We start from the raw sequence: 15,605 nt of genomic DNA, 5'->3' as shown, positions 1-15,605 counted from the left end.
CAATATTATTATTTGCCTAATTTTTTTTACTACTTTTTTCGATTACAAAAGTTGTATGTTTTTGTTGGATAAAAATTAAGTTAAAGCCTTGATAAGTTGAAAATACACGTATAGTTTTTGAAAAGAAGAGAAAAGGGGTTTTTTGAACACGTGAAATAATGAACATGTGCGTATTTTTGCTACCTCACTCCATGGCTATGCATCGGGGTCTTTGGAGTTGCCAACCGCAACACCGAGACAGAAAATTCGAGACTGTAGAATAATTTGGGGTATCAGACAGAAATTTAGAAGAAGAAATAATGGAAGTAGGAGCGTATAGGAGGAAAATTATGGTTGAATGGGAGGGATTAACAGCTATAGCGCTGAATATCCTGTGAGAGTGATGGTAATGCAATGGAATGGATATGGGGATACTAATGCTGGAGAAACTCAATCCAACATCGGACAAGAGATATGAATATGAGGAGGTGGTTAAGAGAGAATAAAGGGGTTGGCAGTGGGAAGAAGTTTCTTGAGAATCACAGCCAGAGAAGCCATTTGACGCCCCGCAAAGCCCCCTTGCCGATGCCGAGGAAGATGCGCAGTATCATCACCATGAACCAGACATACCACATGAAGCCCACGAGAAGCCACTCCACCGTAAGCCAGAGCCCACGCCTCAACCAACGGAATCTTCTACGCCGCGTACGCAACATCTTGTCCATGGTGTCAATGACGTGCTTGATCTTGAGAGGCTGGCCGAGCATCAAGTCGCGGCTCGTCTCGTCCGCCTCGTCAGCAGCCTTGCGCGCCAGCTCAGACAAATCATCCGCAATATGCGTACGAACCTCCCAAACGCGCGTGCGAAGGTCATGCGTCGTCTTGTCCCGGAAGTAGTCCGCCGAAGACTGCCACCTCTGGCCCCACGTCTGGATGGCAACGCCCAGAGTGCGAGCAGCAAGAGGATATACCTCGCAGAAAGGCACCTGCTGGTCGTGCAGCTGGAGGCTGAGCTGGGCTTGCTTGGGGGTAAGCCTGGCAATGTCCGACCAAGGGACGCCGCCCGGTTCGTTCGGGGAGGTGGCCGCGTTCAGGGCGAGATTCTCCTTGCTGAACGGCTTGTGCTGCTCGTTGGCGCGACGGCGCAGTTCCATCGCCTTGACGCCGGAGCTGAGAATCAGAGCCCGCATCCTGGCGACTTCGCGTTTCGAAAGCCTCGTCTGGCCAGGAAAGCCACGGTCCGCAATTGACCAATGCTCGCCCGGCAGTCGTCGATGCTGGTTATCCTTGTCGCTGAGTGAAAGGGCTGAATACCCACGCTTGTCTGCAGCGTCGGGGGCAGTACTACTGTTGTTCAACAAGGATTCGGACTCAGAGACGTCCGAGTCTCCTATGCGAGGTTTCTGTACCGGAGAAGACCCAGATGATGATGCGCTCCGGATTTTAATCAGCGGAGGTCGGAGAAGATCAAGTTCGGTGGCCCGACGACCGGGAGTTTCTGCGCCAGAATCAGCAGCAGCAGTGAGCTTCTCACCACCATTAGCGGCGTGGCGAAAGCTAGGCATACGATGAAATTGAGGCATCGTATCAAGAAAGTGCTTCGGTTGGTGCTGTACTTCCTGTGCCCTAGTGGAAGGCTTTCGCGACAGAGAAAAGGGTGCGGATTTGCGCCCCCTGATTCTATCACTATCAGACTCATCCGTTGTGTCGAGGTCGGGTGCTTCACCAGATCCCTCTTTCTTACGGATAATGTCTCCCAACTTGGAAACACCTCCTCGAAGCACGTTATCAATACGCGGCCCCTTGAACATGCCTCTCAAGCCAACGTTTTCGTCGGCTCTCAGCCGCATGCTTCCCGTGTTGCGGGCGCTTTTACCGCTGTCGGTTCCTGACAACAGCTTTCCAGCAGGGCTAGATTGACGCCTACCCAGAGTAGATGTCGAGCCTGAACGTGCCAAAAGTTTGTCACGCTTTGACGATCGCCCTTCTCCCTCATCTTCAACTTCATCGAGTACATAAGTGTCGTCGTTCTTGTCTCGAATGATTGACTTAATCTTGCTGAAGGGGTTTCTTGTGGGAGATGTTGATCGGCTCCAGGGTGGTGAAGGATCAGCGCTGGCAACTGACTCAGACTTGCCATTGCGAAGCGGCAGGATTTCCGGTGAGTTGGGAAACGAAGCCCGTTTGCCTGGAGATGACGAAAGATAATTGGCATCGAGACTCAGGCGCGAGGGAGAGCTCTTTTTGACCTTTTCAAACACAGCAAGTTTGCGTTCTGAGTCGCTTATTTCCGCCAGAGAACCTCTCCTGCTAGTAAATCGGGACGGCGGTTGTGAAATTCGCCTCATGTCTTGTGCCTCAACACTCTGGTCATCGGCGCTCTCGTTCGCCAGAGCCATATCTTCAAGTTCTCTTTCACGTGCTTCCTTGGCCACCATTTCCATCATTTGCTTCTGCAGCAGGTCGTTTGAGTTGCTGGAAATTGTTCCCTTGCGAACAGGTCGCATCCTCCTCTTTGGCTCGCTGTCGTCGCTGTCTGAATATTCAGATCCAGAATCTTTCTTCATTCGCATTACTATATCGTGGCCATGCCCGGCGCTTCCATGCCGGTGGTGGAATCCTTTGATGTTCTGTAGCTTCTGTTTGGCACGCTCCTTTGTACTGCTATGAGACAATTCCGAGCGAACTTTGGACAACCCAAATTCTTTCCCCTCAGTAATGGTTTCGGTTAACTCATTGTCTCTGTTGTCTCTTGTTGTGAACGGCGAGATCTTGCTGCTAGTATCATCTACTTCTCGAGATAACGGCCTACTCAAGTCTGATGTCGCAGGCGGCGGGAAAATCTTTCGCCAATGACGGTCTTCAATAAGATGCTTGTGCCCGTTCTGCTCCAGCCAGTATGCATCAGCAATCACATCGCAAGGGTCCAAGATCCAGTCCACTCTTGGCCGCCGAGGCCTCGCTACAGCCTCCGAGGGCGAGTTCTGCAGATCGACATCTTCAGCGTATTGATAGGGAGGTATGGAAGGTCTCTCATCGACAAGCGACGTCCCGGCCAGCGACATTTGTCGATAAACGGTATCAACCCATGATCTAACACACTCTACATCGCTGAACCCCTGCCGCTGTCCGTCAATGACCTTCCTCTCACGTGCCCGCACTTTGCGATTCCGAATATACTGCAAGGGGTTGTACTGCCTCCCTAGCGTGATAGCAAGCGCTTGTGCACCGGGTGCCAGCACAGGAGAGTCTGGGGAGCTACCCGACGACGGTCTTTCGAGTCCTGGCTTGAGGGGTGGCAGTACATCAAGCAGTCGCCTGTACTGAGCCCACAGCTCGAGATGTACTTTGGCTTTGTGGGCTCTGGCTAGAGTCGAGGCAGAAAATTGCCAGCGGTATTGCGCATCGTGGGTAGACTCAAACGAGGACTGAAAGTTGCCGCTGTTTCTGGATACAGGAACCAGGGCCGACGGCTCTTGCAGTAAGCTGGGAGAATCGGTGCGCGAAAGCTTTCGCTGCTGCTGGAGATGCTGTCTGATGTTGCTTGAAGAGGATGCGTCTGGGATGGGTGTAAGCCGCGGGGGGGCAGCTGTCCGAGAGGCATTTCGTCGAGAGGCGAGACGGCGGTTTTCGCTAAGACTGAGAGCCATGTGCACAATCTGTGTGGAATCGAGATCCGGAGCAGCGAGCGATTCCTGATGGTGCGAGTCCGAGTATAGCCTGCCGTCGGCGGAATGCCCAGTGTTCGGAGGTGAGTTTGCAGGCTCTTCGCCAGATCGCCGAATAGGCGCAGACGAGTTTCGCATGCCCATATCATGTCCAGGGCCAGGAGAAGCCTGGAAAGCAGCATCACGACCGACGCCTAGCTGTAGCTGAGGAGCTGGACCTGGCGTGTGGGCAGCCCGCTGTCGACGAGATCGTCCTCCACCAAAAGCATCGTGTAGCAAGAAGCCTCCGCCTAACCGACCCTTGTGCTTCTTCTGCGCCCGCTCTTCTCGGTGGCCATGTCCGTCGTCGGCGTACGGGGAGGCCTCTCGGCGAGGGCTCAAGGCATCGTCGTCGTGGAACGAGTCGTCGTGGGGAGAGAAGCTGTCATCGCGCTGACTGGACGCATTCCCCGGCTTGCCCATCTCGTGGCTGCTATTCCGCCGGCGCTCTGGCGTCGCAGGGCCATCTCGTCGTCCGTCTCGACTCGCTGAATAATATCCTGCGGACCGAGGCGCAGGCATGTGGTGATCGGCCATTGCTTGGGCGCCGGTTCATAGTCACCAGCGCCAACGGGTTCTAGTGCCGTTGCGAATCGTCCCTACTGAAGGCTCGAGAAGGGACGCATGGCTAAGAATTCAAGAAGACAAGGATCGAAGAGAAGAATACAGCACAAATGTAGCTGGAGGAGAGTCAAAAGGGGGCCGTTAATGAGGGGTGCAAAGTTCCACTAGGGATGAGAAACAGGCGAGAAACCGGCCGTTTGGCGATGCGCCAGCCAAAAACAGGGTTCACAGAGTAGCAACCAAACTTTGGAAGCTACTGTACAGTAGAGGCAAAGATGTGCAACCGAACTACTGATCTTAGCAGCACCACTACGCTCCAGTAGTAGTAGTAGAAACCAGCTGCTTCTTGATCGAATTTTGCAAATGCAGCCCGTCCGGCGAGCGAGGCGCAGCGCAAGCCAAGTTTTGTTGGACGCGCAACTCGCTTGTACATACCCGGTTGAAACTCGGACATTGCAAAATTGGCTTGAAACGAAATCTATCTGGTACTTGTCCCTTGCTTCAAAGGCCCGGTTTTTATTATGCCGGCATGTCACTGGTACATTCGATCGTGCATGCGAATCACACATTGGAGATGCACGGTGATGTTATGCCGCCTTCAGTCAGAAGCCTAATTCCACCAAATCCGTCATTTGCAATTTGCATGTGGTTTGCCGTTGACGGTGATCTGCGTCACTCACCAGCATCGTGAGCGTATGTAGATTCAAAATGCCATTTATTCTCTATACTTGTATTTCTTTTCTTTCCACTTCTGTATATCAAATCACATCTATCGTACATGTAATAATCATCAATCGGGGAGTGCGCTCGTATATACACCCAAACACATATACAGGTTTATGCAGTCGTCATCAAAGAATCATGGAGCTGCAGCTGCTATAACGTCTTCGCATCGTCCACACAGTCCGTCCTCCTCCTCAGCAACATATCTCCAGCATCGAGAGCATTTGCTCTGCTTCGGCGGCAGCACATGCACAACGCCCTGCATGCCATCCACAGCAAACTCCTTCGAATAGCACCAATCATGACCATCGGCCGAAAAAGAAGTGTTGAGCTCCACAGACGATACCACAAACATGGCATCCAGCTCGTCCAAGTACTCCTCCAAAACCGTCGCCAGGCGATCATCCGTAATAGAGATGCTCAAGGAGCACTGAAGAGAGCTGCCGAGCGCTTTCGATTCTCGGCCTTGCTCCAACCCCGCCTTCACCGCATCGTGCACAGCGGACAGGATGGGCAAATGTAGTCGTAGCTGCGCCTGATCCAGCGTCAAGCGCGCGGGATCAATCACATGCGAATTGTAGAGCTGCCGTGCCGGGTGTTCGAATGACCTGTGTGGAAACTTTGTTAGACACGGGCGACACTAGTGACGACGAATCATATGCACGCAAAGACTTACGCATCTTCCACCATCCATGACGGCCTGTGAGACCAGGCCTCTTCAACCAGCATCGGCGTGATTGGTGCCAGCATTCGCAAGAATCCAACCAAGATGGGAACCAGGACACCGCCTCCATCACCGCAGTACAGACGGTCTTTAAGCCCTTCCAGGTAAAACGCAGAGAGATCAGTCGCAATCCATCGGTTAATTAGTCCGGCAGCCTTGTGGAATTCGTAGTTGCTATATGCCTCCCAGACCTGAGCCATGACATCCTGAAGCTGCAAGATGGCGATTTGGTCAAGCTTTGTCAACGGTGCCTGGAGCGCAGACTGGTGCAGAGACCCGAGTAGCATCTTCAACGTCGTTCGGTATTTGATCAGTGCACTGTGAATCGGCTGCAAGATGGACGCTCCCACAAGAATATCGGATGTAAAGTCGCTGCTAGCCGCCCAGAGTCGCAGGGCATCGGCACCGAGGGCGTCGAAGCGTGTAGCAGCATCATTCCCTTTGCTCTTCAGAGGGGGCAGCAGCCTGCCCTCCATGATTTCGCTGGGGACGATGGTGTTACCTAGAGACTTGGACATTTTCTTGCCTTGCGCATCAAGTGTGAAGCCATGGGTGATGAGTGTTCCGAAAGGAGGTGCAATGTCAGTTCCAGTTTTGCCATCTGCTTTTTGAGCTGCCACGAATGTTAGGAGACTGGACTGGAACCAGCCTCGGTGCTGATCAGAGCCTTCAAGATAGACATCCACAGGACGCCCAATCTCAGTCCAGCTGCTACCGCTATCAAACCAAACATCCATCGTATCGGTTCCACGTCGGTATGTTCCCTTGAGCGATGGCGCAATCCAGGCCGCATCGTCAGGGGCATCCGAGAACCATGCGTCCGATGTCTTTTGTTCCATAACAGATATAATGTGCTCGATAGATTCATCCGTCATGACAGCGTTTCCGCTTTCATCATAGAGAGCAGGAATAGGCACACCCCAGGATCGCTGTCTGGAAATGCACCACTCACTTCTACCCTTCACAAAGCTTTCCAGGCGAACTCTGCCAGATTCGGGGACGAAGCGCACCTGGCTCAATGCCTGAAGAGCGTCTTCCTTGATGCTTCCCACATCCGCGAACCATTGCGCCGTAGCTCGAATGACCACAGGTTTCTTCGTGCGCCAGTCATACGGGTACTTGTGCTGAAGTTTATGAGTCCAGAGCACATCCTCCCCAACCAGTTCCAGCACAGCCTGACTTCCGCCGTCAAGAATAGATGGCGCCAAAGTCAGCTTTTCAGGATCGTCTGGGTAGGCCTCGGGAGTAAAGTGTCCTTCATCCGTAATAGGGGCGAACGCTTCGATACCCAACGCCGAGCAAGCCTGGTAGTCTTCCTGTCCGTGTCCAGGTGCCATATGGACGAGACCAGTCCCGGAATCGGCAGAGACAAACTCGGCATGAACAATGGGTTGCAATGAGGAGGCGTTCCCTCTCAACTTGTTTCGGTACAAGAGACCCGTTAGCTGGGAACCAGGAATCGACTTGGCAATGACCACCGCAGAGGGAATATTCTTTGCAATCTCCTCCAGGAGGCTCTCTGCGACCAAAAGGCCATCATTTCCGACCTGCAGCAATGCGTAGTCGAGCTCGTTATGCACAGCAATGGCCTTGTTGGCGGGAAGCGTCCAGGGGGTTGTTGTCCAGATAGCAGCGTACAGTTGACTTTTGAAGTCGCTCAGTCCGGGAACCGAGCTCCAATCAGACAAAATAGGGAATCTAACATAAGCAGCAGTCGACACATGATCATCACGGTATTCCAGCTCAGCCTCGGCCAAGGCCGTGCGGGACGATGTCGACCAGTAAACGGGTTTATGCTTGCGATATATGAGGCCGCTGCGGACCATCTTCTGGAACACGCGGAGTTGTCTAATCTCGAAAGCGCGATCCATGGTTGTCCACTTATTATCCCACTCAGACATGACAGCAAACGACTGGAATCCTTTCATCTGATCCAGAATCGTCTTGCTCGCCAAACGCCTGGCAGATTCTCGAATCTTGGGTGGGCTCAATCCCTTGGTGCCACTCTCCCCGAGAGCCTTCATCTCAATGGGAAGGCCGTGGCAGTCCCAACTCGGCCTGTACATGACTCTTCTGCCAGCCTGCACTTGTATCCTGTTGATCATGTCCTTGAGAGTCTTATTGATCGCATGGCCGGCATGAAGCGGCCCATTGGCGTACGGCGGGCCATCGTGGAGCACGAACGGGTTCTCTTTGGGCCGGTTACTCGTCTGCCATTGGTAATAGTTGTCGGTGCAGTCACGCAAGATCTGCTGCTGCAGCTTTGGATTCGGTCGAGCTCTAATCCCAAGTCAGTGAAATCGTCTCAATATCCCCGTCTCTCCTCCGCATGGTCAGCTCACGGAAAGCTTGAGCGGGGCAGCCTCAGCGTCGATTTCCATGACTTTGACATGATCGTACCAAAACCATGCCGGACGGCCGGTACGCGCTGGGCTGGAGCCTCAGAGGGCAAGATGCGACGTAATTGACGCTTTGCAACGGCGACTGCAAGAGGAAATGAAGTTTTTTTTAGAGATCTCGCGACCACACCACCTCCCCGCGCCAATTGCGATCAACGCTCCAATTGGGTCCTTCGGCGGGAGCTTATAGCGGCCTTGGACCCTATTTTTAGTGGATGGCGCGGGGCATCTGGCCCAGAGCCGCGATTACATCACCGGAGAGCTCAGGCTCCTTCTTTTCAACATTCACGCTCCCGCGATACAGCTCGTAGTAACATTGAAACAAAATGGCACCCATACGCCGGTACCTGAGGATTACAAAATATTCCGTTCTTGAATGCAGGATATACTTGGACAACCCAGCGCTGGCACAGTCGTGGCTTCTAAACCCCCGAAATCCCATTCTTCCACAGGTCATCGAAGCCATCCGACCACTCGTGATACCCAAGCTCCGTGAAGAAAAAGAACGAAGTAAAAAGAAGAGCACAAAGAAGAAGACGATCAAAGATGTCATCGTAAAAGGTAAAGATTCTTCTTCTCAAGCTTTTTCCGCCTCCGCATAATTGGCCTGGTCTGGAGCAAATGACGGATTCTAACCTACCAGCAGATGACTTTGAGGTTTCCGTCTTCTTAATGGAAACCGACACACGGCATTCTCTGCTCACGAAGCAAAAGTTCTTCCGGGACAAGGCCCCATCCGCACTGCAGTCCAACGCATCAAGGCTCATCGCAGAGACTAATGCGACTCCCATTGACGTGGATGCCAACGACTTTGCGCCAATCCGCATCGAGGAGGACAGTGACAATGAAGGCGTGGCGCTCAGCGATATCCCCTCCGCCAACACCAACACCAACACCAACACCAACACCCGCCGGCGGACAAAGCGCCAAAGGAGCAATACCCTTGAAATCGACGACTCGGACGAATTCGAAGATGTCGGGGACGACGATTCCGCCTCGGTTGTCGATGTGGATTCTGACGGTCATCAGCCTCTGCCAAAACGCCCCAGGGGCCCCGTGAAACTACCAGCAGAGCCAGAGGGGGAGTTTCACGATGACTACAAGAAAAAGCTCGCAATGGACGTGTCATATGAGGGGTTCGCAATTTACGGCCGCGTCCTTTGTTTGATCGTCAAGAAGAAGGAGAACAAGACGCAGCAAAACCTTGGGGGCCAGGCCATGATGGAGAACTGGATCGCGTCAACGCAAATACCAGTTGGCGAAGAGGCCGCATGACAAGGTGAAGGGGGGGAGGGGTGGTGAATCGGCCAAGAAGTCATTATTGATAATGCTCAACAATTATCGCGTCCGGAGCTTGGAGGATCGTTTGCGTCTCGTCATCGGCATGGTCTCGCATAAAGGATCCAATTCGGGGCGCCAATCACTGGGCTGGGCAATTTTCGCAATGCGGAGACTGTGTATCCAGGCGCATGCGGGCGATTCTGGGCTGAGCGATGCAATGCAATGCGAAGTGATGCGAGGGCGTCTTCTAACCATACTGGCACGGCAGTCGTACACCCACAGGTCAGTTGGCATAGTACCAGAACACCATGCGGGATTCATCACCAACATGGGTCCAGGGCGGTGTTGAGAGTGTCCTGAGGCACATTATCTGCGGTTTCACAAATCGGTGGCCGATTTTTGGTTCTTGGCCTCTTTTCTGTTTTCTTTTTCCATCGAGTAACACAAAGCAACAAGGGAGTTGTTATCTGCCTCGGCACAATATAATCGGAGAATGGATCAAAGAAGGGTCTTGCTATCGCACCCATGCCGATTTTCAAACGTTTCAAACGGACCATCCCGCTCACCTTGCTCCGTATATCCTGTACATACGATACTCCCTCGTAAAAAGTCCGGGGAGTGAAGTAGCAGCAAGCAACAATGTACGTAAAAGAAAAAGTGGTGGGGATATACCCCCATTGATAATTAATATCGCACAATGGCAGCATGTGCGGAGGATATACTCTTCGCGGCAATTATCATTTCGAGCTTGTCAGTTGAGATTGACCAAATTAAGTTGCCCTGCCATGGGGTACGTTGTCTGAGGTTTGAACGGGTTTCCGGTGAGAGTCCAGATTTCGCCCGCGGCCTCCGCACGATAGGCCGAATTGTGCCCCAGAACGGGCCGTGATTTTTTGATCTCATACATGTAACATGCGTCTGTCAGAGAGGGAAAAAAAGGCACAAATCGCCGTGATTGGCCGGCAAAGAGTTAATTGCCTCGTCTCGAACTGCCACGTGAGGCGCCATGACAAGGCTGCGGCGCGTCTGATTGGTGTGGTCGAGGCAAGAGCTGCATCTAGCCCTCAATGTCGTCGTTGATTTGGCCTTGTGCCTTGTCACTTTTTTTCAATTCACGACGAGAGATAACGCAGAATTGCGCCAGGATATCTCGGAGCAATGGATCATGTGCGCGCTTCTCCCATGTATGAGGTGGCATGTTCCAGCCGCGACGAGCCATTGGTGCAGGTCCAGTTGCAGCAAACAGTCACGTCACCGCAACTTCGCGGGCCGGTCATGTAAATTAATTAATGAATTTTGACCAGGAAATCTGCCGTGTGCCCTCGGAACGGTCGCGGCAACAGGTCGCATCGCATCCATGGATCGCATTTACAGCAGCGGGCGTATCGGCCGTGGTTGGCGATACTGCCAGATAGCGCCGAGCCGCAAGGTGTTGGGCGCCTATCGTAAGACGGGCTGATTGGTTACCAGGTCCCCCAAAGGGCAGCTGTCAAAGAAGGCGGCAGACATGGCAATCCATCGTACGGTTTCAATCTGCGTTGCAAGCAAGGCCGTGATGTACAATCCCACCGTACAACTGCCTGGGGTTGTTGATTGCACGGCCCCCCGCACAAAGGGACAGAGGGGCTTTGCAACGACGGGCGGGAAGAGAGTCTTGACTTGGGTTTGCCGAGAATACCGCGACCCCCAAAAAAACATGCACAAGGCCAATGTACGGCATCGTTGCTCGCATGACAGCGCGAAGATCCATGCATGTTGGCGAGAGCAGAGACGAGAGGTACTTTGGGCACAAGTATCGACCATTGTCACAACTCAACTGCTGCAGGCGTCCCGCAGCTGAGCCTGAGTTGGCACGATTTGGCTTCCCAGGCTCGGCCATACAGGCCTCGTTACGCTACACCCTCTTGGCGCGCCTTCCCCTCACCTCAGTGGGCGACCAGAAAAGGCTGAAGCTATCACGAACACCAAGGTGTGTAGCTCCCCGACTAGCGCCAGGCGAAAGCAAGCAAAAGCTTCAGCTAAGGTACTACGAGTAATTCTATCAGTCATGGCCCTTTTGCCAAGGCCGTTGAAAATAAAGTTTGCATCGGAGCATCTCTGTGCCGAATCAAGCGAAGGAACAAAAAAGCAATTCAACCATCATTCCTTCAAAAAACGCTGCTCCTCACCTTGGGCGATACGAGGTTGGTGGTGAGGGTGCCGTACCGTATTCGTACGCCCTCGTAGAGATTTTGACAAGCGCCCGCCGCAGCAAAAAACCACCTACCCTATAAAAAACAGCGCGGGAAAATAAAGAGCGAGTGTAACACAAGCGCTTCGGACGCACATGGCTTTTTTTCTCCACGATCTGCCCACTGTTAGTAATTCCAACACGTGTGATGCCGTATCCATGTTGTGCTTTTCCTCAGGGGTATTCTGTTGTGATGGGAGCGGCCAATTAACCCGTCCGCCGAGATGTAAGTATGATGTTAGTGTTAGTGTACATGTGCTATCTCAACACACCGGACGTTGTTCTCCGCACCGCTGTCGTCATATATCTCAGGCATAGAATGAGGGGGTAGACACCACCAGCAAAGACGAACGAAAAAAGTCAATGCGACGATGGCGCAGGACAGCTCAGCAATTATCCCTTCATCCGCTGCTTTTCTTGTCTTGTCGTGCTTGCTTGGCAACAACTCGAACCACGATATGGCGCGAGGAGGAGGAGGGGTGTAGCATCCAACATAAATCCAGACACATGTATGAAGCCCAAAGCGGCGCAATTCTACAGGAGGGCTGACAATCCTACAAAGGGCTCTACTGCAATGCACTCAAGTGCGAGTACAACCTGATACACTTTCACCTGTAGGTGATCAGTGACCGACTTCAACCAGCGCCCTGGATCGCTCGCCATGAGCACAGCACACGCTTCAAAAGGCGAGGTGTGGCAGCCTCTTTGATCCCATCGCTGATCGCCAGGGGTCCGTGTTTTGGGGAACGCCACAAGTAACCCCTGCCCACCACGTGGAAAATTAGTGGCTTGACGGCAACACTTCTTTTTTGCTGGTGGAGCTGCGCCTGGTCACTGCTCCCCCAAAGAGCTCTCCACAAGCAGGCCTCGTACGAGTGCAGTGATTGATCAATCTCGCCATTCGAATCTACTAGGTATCGATTACTGTATCTACGGGAGGAAAGGGGAGCTTTGATGAGCTCAACTTCAGGTCATGGCCCCACCCTTTCGCACTGACTCAAACGGCGTTGATGCAGCTAGCGAGTTGAGCACTTATCGATTCCTGCGGCGAGACTACGGCTAGGGCATGTGTGTTTCGGGGGTTAATCAGCTTCCGACATACAAGGTAAATTTAGATGTCCTTGTACAGACGATAGATAGGCACTAGAGCGGCAGAAACAGCCACTTCGGCGATATCAATGGATTCCAATGCTTTGCTGGCGGTTCATGTTGTCTTATCACTGCTCCCGCAAAGTGCCGAGCTCTTGTCTCCGAGCCGCGTCATGCTGACACTTGAGTGTTACAGTAACAGTCGATCTGCATCACTCAGGCGATAACCTATGCCCGAGCAAGCCGAATTCATTACCAAGCACGTTGTTAAGCAGAGAGGCAGCCGTCTCAGCCTTTTAACCATGTAGCAGAGAGATGGAGATGGAGATGACATGGAGAGAGAGCCGCCTTTGCTGATGGCGGATCCGAGACAGAAAGCGGCAGGTGTATCAGGTAGAAAGGCACGACATCGAGTATTGGCACGTCATGCGGTGCGGCTGTATGCAATCCTGTGGATGACGCTGCAAAACGGAACATTCAAGACTCACCTTACTGCACTTGTGCGGCATGGACCCAATCCGTCCGTCATGACAAACAACGCGCACGCCCAAGGGTACAGGATACAAACCTACCCAGTACCTCGTAGACACCGGTAAATCATCATGTAGGGCATCTGCACAGGGTGCATGAGGGCTGCCACAGAGACGGTACGGGCCCCCGTTCCCAGACCAATAGCAGCGCACTCTCGCAGGGCTCTGGCGTGCCCGTTCCTGTGCCTGGTCCTCAGCTTTCAGCTGCGTGGCTGCGCCGAGGCCCTTGCGAGACGGGAGCCGTGCGGCTGGAGACGAGGGTTCGCAAGGGAGCAGCCGCCGTCGCATCGTCGCCGCAGCCCGCTCATAGTGTTATCCATAGTGTTGCTCATAGTGCCGCTCGCTGGCTGCTGGTGCCGTAATAGAAGCGGCTCGTCCAAGAAGCGACGCAACATGGGCACGCACATGTACGAGTATCGTATGTATTTTCGTTACCAAGGGCCCGTCCCCAAAAATAATGCACGCATGTAATCCTCTCCTGCAGCTGCGGGCGTCATTGGCAAGGGACCTGCTGCATGAGGGATACCTGGGATGCTTGACTCGTCCCAGTAGAACGGTTTTGCCCGCACGACAAGGCTGAGCAAGTCTTTGAGATTTCTCTCCCCGGCCCTTGGAGCCCCGTTGATGCCCAATCACCTGGGCTGCGCGCTGTGCGAGCATCACAAACGACGCCCTCTTGTGTCTCTCGATTCGAAGTAGGGCGGTAGTGTTGTATCATGGATCGGGGCTGGCCCAGCGAGACAGACGCAAGGATCCCCGCAATCATGGTTGTGATCATCTGACGATGGACCAGGGCCAAGCTGCCAATCCTACCATGCACGGTGAACAGCTGACCCTGGGAAGCTGTACCCCAGAGATGGCAGATTTGCAATAGCTTGGACAAATCCATGCCGTATCTCTCGAAACCAACTGGCTAGCACGGCGAAAGGTGTGCAGTTCAGTTCGGTGGCTGCGTTGCCCTTGGACAAGGTACGAGATAAGCGGCGAACGTTTTGACGGCCACGCCGTTTCGCTTAGTCGCCAAGCATTTGATGATTTTCGTCGACCAACAGCATTTTGAAGAGAAATGAGAGATGATAAAGGAGAAGAATGCCTGCTGAACTCTGGTTAGAAGGTAAATGGAACGATTCTGCGGCCCGGCAACCGAGTCGAAGCAGCCAATGGCATCCAATTACCAGCCACAAACGCAAATTCAAGGCCCGAAACCTTGAGCTCCAAAAGAATCAGGGCAAATTTGGCCAGCAAAGCTCGGGAAATGCGGAGGGCAGACGAGGCACGGTGATTGGCAGGCGCCAGTTTGCGCTAGGACGGCCCAGTTGGCTGGAACCCCCTGGGAGAGCTGGAACAAGGGGCCTGGGGAGGGACATGGAGGGACGCCACTCTCGCTTTTCTTTCGATCAGCTTTCACTTTTTCGCTGGGCGCTGGGCTGTGATTCGGCGTCGACTCTCTTCTCGAGATGGTAGGGCTACGTGTGTTGTCGGAGCGATGCTACCCTATGCTTATTATGTACAACGGCGAGATCCCTCTGCGTGGCATTTCACTCCGCAACCCGAACCAGGCCAGGGAAGAAAGAGGACTGGCGCCAGGAGGTGGCGAACGTTGGACCGGGCAGCGACGGGCGTTGAACGAGCTGGTTCCTGTCCTGTCAGAAAGTTGGCTTGGGGGCATTTTTTTTGGAATTGAGTTGCGACGGCCGGGGGGATGATCAGTCAGAAAGGCAGACTTGAGAGGGTGGTGGTGAAGGTTTGGAGGCACGAGTACCTGCATAGGGGCAACCTCTTTGAAGCGAATTCGCTTGGAAAAGCACATTTGCTAGGGGAGGGCAGAGAAAGTCAATTGCGTCTCATCACAATCAACCCCTGGACACGTTGTAAGTGTATACTTGGAGGTGGTTTGGTTATGTACGACTTGTATGCTTCGCACCCAATATGGCACTTGTGCACTTGTTTATACAAACATTGATATGGATGCCGCCCCAACAAATTTTTTTTAGAAAGATATGGCCATAGGTCATTTTACTGCTAGTGCGTACATATTCGGGACCCCCATTTAGCCGCGATTGCCTCATCTTACAAGTTTTGCACTAGAAGACTTTCTAATTTCTGTTCCCTTTTTCTTCTGCCGCCGGCAAAACGGCAACCAAAATGACAAATACCGACCTCTTGGTAAGCTGTTGGTTTATTATTCACGATTGAGAAATTGCGAGCAACAAAAAAGAAAGTGTCAAAAGGCCGTAGCCTCCGGTTTCACGTTTAGCTAGACAGGATGAAACAGCAGTTTGTCGATACTCTTCAGTCATCCGACACCCCAGTCACCTCCAGATGCAAGGTATCCGACCATCGCGGCGTCATGATCTGTCGTAATGAACTCCTGCTCCG

The 15,605-nt window shown here is 53.0% G+C and overlaps 3 protein-coding genes across 3 annotated transcripts; 1 reads left to right on the top strand and 2 right to left on the bottom strand.

The window, feature by feature from the left end:
* Positions 1 to 518: 518 nt before the first annotated feature.
* Positions 519 to 4,223, bottom strand: T069G_03727 (uncharacterized protein; the record flags this gene model as incomplete). The annotated part of the gene is made up of 3 exons (XM_056170937.1): positions 519 to 1,867; positions 1,931 to 3,181; positions 3,242 to 4,223. 3 exons carry the CDS (start codon positions 4,221 to 4,223, stop codon positions 519 to 521), a joined length of 3,582 nt encoding a protein of 1,193 aa, XP_056031829.1.
* Positions 4,224 to 5,109: 886 nt separating this feature from the next.
* T069G_03726 (tRNA synthetases class I (I, l, M and v) domain-containing protein) lies at positions 5,110 to 8,089 on the bottom strand (the record flags this gene model as incomplete). Its single annotated transcript, XM_056170936.1, has 3 exons — positions 5,110 to 5,581; positions 5,650 to 7,977; positions 8,040 to 8,089. The coding sequence occupies 3 exons, from the start codon at positions 8,087 to 8,089 to the stop codon at positions 5,110 to 5,112; spliced, it is 2,850 nt and encodes a 949-aa protein (XP_056031828.1).
* A 333-nt stretch (positions 8,090 to 8,422) lies between these two features.
* On the top strand, positions 8,423 to 9,371 carry T069G_03725 (uncharacterized protein; the record flags this gene model as incomplete). Its single annotated transcript, XM_056170935.1, has 3 exons — positions 8,423 to 8,657; positions 8,743 to 9,071; positions 9,126 to 9,371. The coding sequence occupies 3 exons, from the start codon at positions 8,423 to 8,425 to the stop codon at positions 9,369 to 9,371; spliced, it is 810 nt and encodes a 269-aa protein (XP_056031827.1).
* Positions 9,372 to 15,605: the final 6,234 nt, after the last annotated feature.

The sequence above is a fragment of the Trichoderma breve genome, chromosome 2 (assembly GCF_028502605.1).
Source record: "Trichoderma breve strain T069 chromosome 2, whole genome shotgun sequence".
NCBI lineage: Eukaryota > Fungi > Ascomycota > Sordariomycetes > Hypocreales > Hypocreaceae > Trichoderma > Trichoderma breve.
Note: the sequence above shows the minus strand (reverse complement) of the source record. Positions and strands in the feature narration are given on the sequence as shown.